This window comes from Protobothrops mucrosquamatus, unplaced genomic scaffold (assembly GCF_001527695.2).
Source record: "Protobothrops mucrosquamatus isolate PMUCROS unplaced genomic scaffold, P.Mucros_1.0 scaffold_246, whole genome shotgun sequence".
Taxonomy (NCBI): domain Eukaryota; kingdom Metazoa; phylum Chordata; class Lepidosauria; order Squamata; family Viperidae; genus Protobothrops; species Protobothrops mucrosquamatus.
In genome coordinates this window covers 39,480-48,730 of record NW_015386322.1, presented here as the reverse complement: position 1 = coordinate 48,730, position 9,251 = coordinate 39,480, and the positions used below count along the sequence as shown (strand labels likewise).

Genomic DNA, 9,251 nt, shown 5'->3' with positions numbered 1-9,251 from the left:
GCGCCCTCAAGACATGGTTGTTCCAGCTTGCGGGACTGGCCTAAGGGATTTTAAAGGGGTTTTAATTACTTTTAATTAGATCACAGTTAAATATTTCGTTTTAATTAATTTTAACAGGGGTTTTGTATTTTTTGTATTTTAATTGATTGTTAGCTGCCCTGAGTCCGAAAGGAGAAGGGCGGGATATAAATGCAATTAAATAAATAAATAAATAAATAAACTTATTCAAATCAATTATTAATATTTTGCATTGTCTTAAAATTGGCAGAGTTATAAGTATTTCACTTTGGGTTTTATATTTCACAGTGCAATGCACAGTGCAGATGAAGATTAGTAGCAGCAACTAAATGATAGATAGAGATAATTTCCTTCTTCCTTTTTTTCTTTCCTTCCAACTATGCAGCTGCTACCTTTATGGAACACTGGAAGAGAAAACAGATGCGTCTGATTTACAAATGGGATCTTACTGGTTTTGAAGAAGAAGAAGTATGTTAATTCTTTTATATGCTGTTATATTGGTTGTTACGTTAGCTAAATGACCTTTAATTTTCAGCTAGTGACCCATTGGAATGGAAAATCCTGCACATAACCATTTCTAAATTTGGGAAGGGTGTGTTAGTATCAGTCTTGTTACCATGGAAGCCTGAAGCCTTGGCTGGAGAATGAAGGTTACACCTAGTAACGTGGGCATTAAAACATATATAGCTCGAGAATTATTCCCTTGATGGAGAAACTATAAAATGTGAACATATTCCTAATTCACTCAGTTTTGAAGATACAGTTGCCATGATTACAGAAGTTTGCAATTAGCAAATGTATTTGCTGTATGAGTTCAAAATTAAATATTGCTTCTGTCTAGCCTATTGAGTGGAGACTGGAGCTATTAACGTATATTTTTTTTAAAAGAGACATATTTGTCTTTACATTTTAAAAATGTTTTTTTTTTCTCAGTTCTATTTGAAATTTAAGATTACCAGGAAATAGTTTGTGGATGTTTGTGTTTACAATACCATTTAAATGAAAAGGAAGTTAATCAGCCATTTAGTTCCAATTGTAATATTTTATTTACGAAGTAATGTATTGTCCTGATAAATTTAAAATATCCTATCAGATATTTAGTTCTGTGTTATCAAATTCAGTATTCAACCAAATAAATGTCTTACTAACTGTAAGTAGAAAACACTGGATATCTTTGATAGATTAGGTGGATTTTTCTCATATTCAATCTTAGGGCTATACAACACATTTATTACCGTAAACAGAAAACTAAGAGTAGTACTGCTATAGGAAAAGAAGACTAGATAGAGTCCAATGAATAGCCATTCTTTCTCTTACAATTGTTCCACTTCCACTAATCTACCCACCTCAGGTTTATGTTTTGTAATTTTATTTGGAGACAACATAGCCACAAGGAAAAAGGAAATTACCCACCTCTCAAGCTGTCAACATAAACTGCTTCTTCTACCAGAAGCTCTAACACTGATGAATAGGCAATCCTGTTTTGCTTATAAAACCTGTGGCAAAGATGACCTGTCCATTCAGCCTCTCTACTTCCAATAGTATTTATGTATTTGTTTTGTATCCAACTTTTATTACTTTATTAGTAACTCAAGGTGGCAAACATACATAATACTCCTTCCTCCTCCTATTTCCCCCACAACAACAACCCTGTGAGGTGGATTGGGCTGAGAGAGAGTGATTGGCTCAAGGTCACTTTCATGCCTAAGGCGGGACTCGAATTTACAGTCTCACAGTTTTTAGCGTAGCAACTTAACTACTGCGCTAAATTGACAATAAGTATAAATCATATAAGCCATAGCTAATTATATTGAATTAATATTCTTTACTTTTAATGGATTAATAATTTAATTTTGAATATTTTCATAAAAACATACTGGAGAAAATTAAGCTGTTCACTCACTTTTTAATGATACACATGTATATGTCGGTAGAAGAGACCTCCCCCTTTTTCAGTGAGGATTATCATGTGCATTTTTAAAATCACTTTACAAATATATATAATTAGTTATGAAGAGTGTTACTCAATTAATTAAAACATTATTTTTCTCAAGCAGATATATATTAAATAATACATGTGTCTCATTGCTATATTAAATTTTACAACTGATTTCATAAAAAACAATCTTTAGTAGCAATTAATTGGTCTATGTCTATGATTTCATTTGATCTTTGACCCAAAGTATTAACACAAATGACACGTTAAAGGTGAAATCTCAGTGCTAGGATAGTATCATAGACGCTATAAAACAACTGTTCTTTTATTTTTGGTATGTTGTCGTCGGAAGGATTAACTGTATCCCTGTAGGAGGAAATATCTTTTAGGATTATGTTCGGGTGTTCCCTGTAGTGATAGCAGTGACCTGAGATAACTGCTGATAATACAATGTATTTTATGCTTCACTTAACATATTCATCTTAATTCAATCCTGTGATCAAAGCACTTGAGTATGGACTCAAATCCTATTAAAGAAATGAATCTCTAATATGTCGGAATAATGCCATACAAGAGTTATTTGAAGTTGTTATTCCAATAATAATTATGTAAGAGGACAATGCGCCCCATGTGTTCAGTTGCTTGATACCATCAGAGTTCTGGACCATAATACTATTCAGTCTTTCTGGATGTTGAGTAACTGTGTGTTTTCTGCTGACACTTCAACAAAATAAATACAGAGGAAGACCAACCCACCCCATGGATGTACCCCTATGTACCCCCTAATTCTTATACAGTGCCTACATTCACACAAATAAAAATAATTGTATCAAGAATACAGTTTGCAACAGTGAAGTAATTTTAATTTTTATGTTTTTTGTGTTTTTTATGGTTTCCTGAAGGAGGCAGTCAAGGTTTGGCATTTTTGTTTTGTTTTATTTTATAATTTCTCTTTTTCTCTCTCTGGTAGTGAAAGATGCACTTTGATCTCCCCTCATTTTTCCCTAGCATCTATCTGTCTTTAGAATTTCCAATGCAAATTATACTTTCCTCTTTTATAATAATCTCAAATAGGGCTTTTTCATATCCATCCAGTCTCAGTCCAATGCATTTTTAAAAATAATCTCTAAATCTTTCACCTATTTCATTCTTTTCATTTCTGATTCTTTTCCACACATTTTCTCTGTATGTCTGACTAAACTGAAATTACAAATTATTAATCTTAATTAATGAAACTGAAATTACCTTTTTTGTTAAGACAGATAAAATTAATATATAGAGGAGAATCTCTTAATTGCACATTTAAACTCAGAACAACATAGTGTCAACCTTTTGCCCCATATATGACAGGCTGTCTGTTCAAATAAGGCCTTTTTCCAATGCCCAGAAAGAGCCATTCAGGTTTAAAACAGATTACAAAATAAAGCTTCCTTTCAGTTGATAGTTGATAACTTCATGAACATGTCCATGTAGCTTTCTTAGCAACAGTTACTACAGGGTTTACCTTTGTCTTCTAGAAAATTTTCTTCAATCTCATGGTCTAGCTCTCAGTCCAAAAGTTCCCTTGTTACCCTACCCATCCAAACACTGAACAGGCCTGATCCTGCTTAACTTCCAAACATAGAAAAGATCAGCCATATGCTGTTACCTGCTAAGACTTAAAACATATACGAACAATGCAAACCAGCATATTGTGAATCTGAAGTCCTTTGTTGCTATAGAAAATGGGTACAAGGCTATGACACTACCTAAATTACTATGCCTATTGGTGAAAGAACAACTTCAATCTAGTAGCATCTTCACCATTAGAGAGAGCACATAGTATTAAGCTGTAATATTTTCAGACAGCTAGTGACAAAGGAATACTTTTAAATTAAGTTACAGCAGAACTTTACTCAGATTTGTTGTAATAATTTGAAGTGATATCCAATAGGTCTCATAGTTTCCTGTATGTGTGACTTATTTACAGGATCACCCAAGAGCTGAATATGAAGCAAAAGTATTAGAAAAATCTCTCAAGAAAGAATACAGAAATAAAGAGGTAAGATAGCAAATTCTTTTTATTTTAAAATTTTATGTAATAAAAATTAAGTACATTTTGTTTTAAAAATCATAGCAAAGGGTCTTCACCTTTATATTATCCATTGTAAGCGATTACTATTTTAATCCTGTTACAGTTACTGAATACAAAGAAATATCAAGAAAAAAGAAATACAATTAGCTTCAAAAGTGCTATGGAATAATTCAGAGTACTCAGTCATTTTACTCAAAGTCAATGCAATTGTGAAAATATCAGGGAGTAACTTAAAAAAAAATACCAATGTGCATAATTATACTGACTTTGAATAAATGACTAAGTACTCTGTGTTACTCTAATTTTAGAGCCATAATTTAGATTTTAACTGTGAGAATGTAAAAATATTTAGAATTACCTACCACAAAGAGCCCATCGCTTATGATCCTGGTGAAGGTTCAGGAGCAGCAGCCCAATGATACAGTGGGTATCTTCTTTGAGCAAGGTGATTACATAACTTTTCGTTATTGAACTGAATTCCTTTTTATAGCACAGGAGCACAAAACACTTGGCAATTATTATTCTGAACCATGTTTCTAAGGTACTGAACTTAATCACATCTAGAAACAAGAGAGAATGTTTCACCAGACCGAAACCAATATAGTCCAATATTTGTTCTTTTAGTAGTTTAATAGGTGACTGCAACAATCTTCTTCAGTCTGGCCCCTCTCCAGATAAATGGACTTCAACTCTCAGATTTGTCAAAAATGGCCAGACTAGCTGAGGATTTCTGGAAACTGAATGATATCTCTCCATCTGGGTATCTTCAATTTTCTAACAGCTAAATTAGAGGAAGCCTTCTATTCAGAAGCATATTGGCTCTGATTAGGATCATGTGAATTTATCTCTTTCAGTTTTTCAGGCACTACTTTGTTGGGTCCCATTCCTATATCAATTTGCAAATACTTAAAAAAAACTTCTGAATGAAAATGTATATTCATGGTTGTGAATAAAGTATAGGCATATAAAAAATTAGAAAATTATATGACAATATTCAGAGAATGCAAAATCTGAAGGTTTATAGTATAATAATCTGTTCATTCATAGGTTTGGAAAGTGCAAATTAGTTCAAATTTCTCCACCAGTTCTCATACCTATAGTACAGGTGATAACCATTGTAACTATTAACTGTGGTTGTCCTGAATAGATTTGTCTTGTATTGCTGAGTTGAAATCATCCAAGTTGAGAATAATCATAATTACATTTTCTGATAGAATATGTTATAATTTGGCTCTTTGAGGATAAATGAAATAAAATGTTTTTCAATCTCCCACCAATCTTTCACTCAGCAACCTTGAGTTCTGATAGGTTGAGGCAAAATAGCCATTTTGTATCCAATTTTCTGTATAACACATGCTTTTATATATTTCTGTTGATTTCTCCCTTACTGCTATATAAGATATATCTAATGTTGAAACTTCTCCTCAGTTGCTCTGAGCTTTTAATTATTTTATTTGCATTTGACTGAATCTTTTTCAGTCCATAATATCATTTTTAAAGTGTGCTAAGCAGAATTTCTATAAATTTCTATAAAGCACTGCAGTGTCAGCAATTTTATTTTAGATTTGACTTCCTAGATAAAAATACCCAGAACTGAGTTGGCTACTCCATGAAGAGTTAGAGGCTTGAAAGAGCAATCAGTAGGGTCTACTACTAAGTAAATATAAGAAAGAACCCGGTTACAACCAAGATAGGTCAGAGTCAATATTTTTAGACAAAAATGCTATCCAAATGCTCTAGTGTAAATATAGAAAGTTGTGCTGTGTTGTAAAAAGAAAGTTATTCCAAATAAATAAACAGGAAGTAGAAAGTAACAGGAAAGCAGCTGAGCTTGTGGGCTTTCCCAGACTACGTAGGATGAAATCCAAAAGGATATTTCCAAACATAGGAATGGGCAACAAACTGGTAAATAAAAATATTTGTGAATAAATAATGAATAGACCATGTTGAGTAAAAAAAAATGTAATTACATTATTGACTGAGGGGGACTGGACTGATACAACTAATCAGGTAGCAAATAAAAATAAAAACAACAGTGGGCAAAAATGTTGAAATAGTTCAATTTTAGAAATTTATATTAAAAAATCCTTTTTTAAAAGCCAGTGTTGTTATTGGTTGGGTTGTTCAATTAGAGTATGCTAAATTCAGTGTATCTCAAAAAGAATGGGCAGGAAGAGGAAATAGGCTTGTACTAAATAATGTGTTTCACCTGCAAACACAGTCATCCCATTTTTAACCCAGATCACGGCTGAAAAAATTAAATACTTTCTATTGTTTTTGTGCCATCCAGTCCTTTTTTAACTCTTAGCAATCAGATAGTTTTTTTTCCTATGACAATCTATCATCTGTTTTACATCATAATGTAGATATAAAATGCTTACAGATATGTACCCACTATTGTTTTTAATTTGCCAGTTAACTGTGGTTATTTTTCTCTGGTTTTACTTTGACTTTCCTCTTTTATAGTGATTTATATTATGTCAGAAAATTTAACATCTGCACATAGGCATCTTTTATTTGTTTTTAAATTCTACCATGTCCATATTCTATTCAGGGATTGATTTATTTACATATGAGTCAGTGCTTTATAACAGCCATATTGGATTATCCTTTTCTGTTTCCTTCAAATGCCATCAGAAGGGCCAGCAATTGCCAGAAGAGGCAGCTAACAAATGGCGACAAAGAGTTAAGAGAGTCATGGCTGGGGTGAAATTGGTACATTTCATTACCATTTGTGGAAATTTTCTGATCTCTGAATATCTATAAAACACAATTTTCTTTTGTTTGTTTATTTTGTAACATTCACATATATGGCTTTCCCCTTCTGCTGTCTTTATCACTCTTGTTGAGATGGGTTTTTGCCTTTGTTTGGAATGACACTGCATGGTTGATCTTTCATACTGGTTGAGGTGCAGCTTTTACAACACTGCACATGCCTTATGCTTGACAAGGTTTCCTGGCTTCTTCTTTTTTTGAGAGAGAGAGAAAGAAAGAGAGAATGAGAAAGAGAAAAAAACACGCATGTGATGCGCATGTAACGTTAAGTGCTTATTTTTCTTATAGGAGCCTTATGGAATTGTACGTGATCATTTCCTAATCCTTAATTTTACATATAAAGTGATCCTAAAGACAATGTATATAAAACTAAATTGATCACCCAATGACCGTGAACATACTTATTAGCAAATTTAGATAGCCGCCCATCTCATAAAAAGGGATTGGGGGGGCATGGAAACATAATACAAATTAAAAACAGTTAATGATCACATGGAATACTAATACTGTACTCAGAAATGATTCCTACATATACACAACTACTCAGGTTCCAACTCTTTCCCCTCTTGTCATTCATTTAAGTTTACAATAGGATAATGGGATGAAGAAGAGAATCAACAGGGTACCTGTATTCCCTCCTTTTATAACCCCTTAAAAGTACAGAAGCAAATCTGAATTGAGATCAGACAAAACCATGTGGCAGACAAATCTGGTTTAGAAAGCATGAAACCCACTCTACTATTACTTCAGGTTTCATATCATTGGCATCTTTTCTTCTTCGTGACTTTGTAAATATAGTTCCATATGTACATGCCCATCATCATATTTTATGTGGTTGCAATCCATGCTCTTTGGCCCATATGTCTTCTGAAAAATACATAGTACAATATGTGCCATTTTTCATGCTTGCCAGACTCGGGCGTCCCTAAACTTTACTATCCTTGAGAGAACAGCTACTCTGTGTTCACATGGGAAAAGCAGAGGGATGCTGCTAATAATTTGCTTGCATTTACTGTCATTCTGCCATTCCTGTAAATGATGACTTGGACATAAATTAAGCTTTCAGGAAATATTCTAATAATACTTTATTCTAAATGGAAAATTACATTTTGAAAAACAATTTAAACAATGTCTGAAGGAAAACCGGATCAGTTTCCAAAATTAGATTGGGCTAAATATGTTTTGACAGCCTTTCCAGAGAACTGTTTTGAAGAAAGCCCGCCTAGCTTTAAGACTGCGTCTGTCCCGCGTAAAAGAGATTATGTGTTAGCAAATGTTCCCTTATCCCTTTTCCCTCTACTTGCCCTTGCATTTCCCCCCTATATGAAAGAGCTGGGAAAACTCCACAGTCGATGATGGGTCAGCAAAATGAAAATGAATGAATAAGAATACCATTGCCCAAATTGTTATTACTATTACATATAGCCTCATATAGCCTCATCCACAATTTCATTCTGTTTGAAATAATTTGCAGACTGCCTGACCTAGCAGTAGCTTGATGAAAGTCTCTCAGTTGACTGATACTCTTGTGATGTTTACTCTTTTTAGAATGTTTACTTCTGTTTATGTGTCTTTGCACTTTAATTGTGGTCTTGCCTGTCTAAATTTAGATAACAAGCAAGAATCAAAAAGGCAACTTATTTAATTGCTATAATGAATTGCTTTGTGTTATGTCTTCTTTTGTGTGCTAGACTGAAAAAGAAAAACTGACATGGAAAGATCGTTTCCCAGCATACTTCACAAATTTTGTGAGCATTATTTTCATGGTAAGCGTTATCCTGGAAACATTTACAGTTATTTTCTTGGGCCAATCGTCTTCTCAAAAATAGGGAATATTTTCTTAAAGGAGGTAACAAATCTTTTCTTTGTCGATCCAGTTTTTGGGTTATATTTAACTTTTCCTAACTTTCCCATCTTCTGTGTTGGAAGTGCAAATTTCAGAATTTCCAGTACATTTGCATTGTGCCAGTTTAGGGAGGGTAAATGGTGCAAAAATTAATTAATTGACTCATGTTTTTCAGGTAATGCACTTAAAAGTTTTAGTTTTATAATAACTAAAGGATACTTGATAGCAGCCTTCCAATACTTGAAGGACTGTCACAGGAAGATGGTGTGGTTCTAAGAACCAATAGGTGGAAGCATTAAGCATTATGGGTACTCTATCACTAAAGTGTCTCAAATAAAGATTGGCAACCAATTGGCTGGGATGGTCTGAAGGTGAAGATCCCTGCCTTAGGTAGAACATTGAATTAGGAGATCTCTAAGTTTCCTTCCAACTCTATAAGTCTATGAATATAATTGCAGGGTTTTACTAAATGGATAGTTATGAATGAAAACATAAGCAGAATTCATAATCATTATTTTATGGTATTTTCTTTATTATTCTAATATATTGTGTTTAACTTCATAGCTGATATTTTTCTTTGGTAGTATAGTATAACTACTATA

The 9,251-nt window shown here is 33.2% G+C and overlaps 1 protein-coding gene across 1 annotated transcript in view; it reads left to right on the top strand.

Moving 5' to 3' along the window:
* The window catches only part of ANO1 (anoctamin 1), a 157,585-nt gene that overhangs the window by 130,418 nt on the left and 17,916 nt on the right, over nt 1–9,251 (top strand). Inside the window, exons 14-18 of the mRNA XM_015830583.1 lie at nt 404–486; nt 2,857–2,868; nt 3,924–3,995; nt 6,666–6,743; nt 8,495–8,569. Coding sequence (XP_015686069.1) covers nt 404–486; nt 2,857–2,868; nt 3,924–3,995; nt 6,666–6,743; nt 8,495–8,569 — 320 coding nt within the window. The remainder of the gene's footprint in view (nt 1–403; nt 487–2,856; nt 2,869–3,923; nt 3,996–6,665; nt 6,744–8,494; nt 8,570–9,251) is intronic.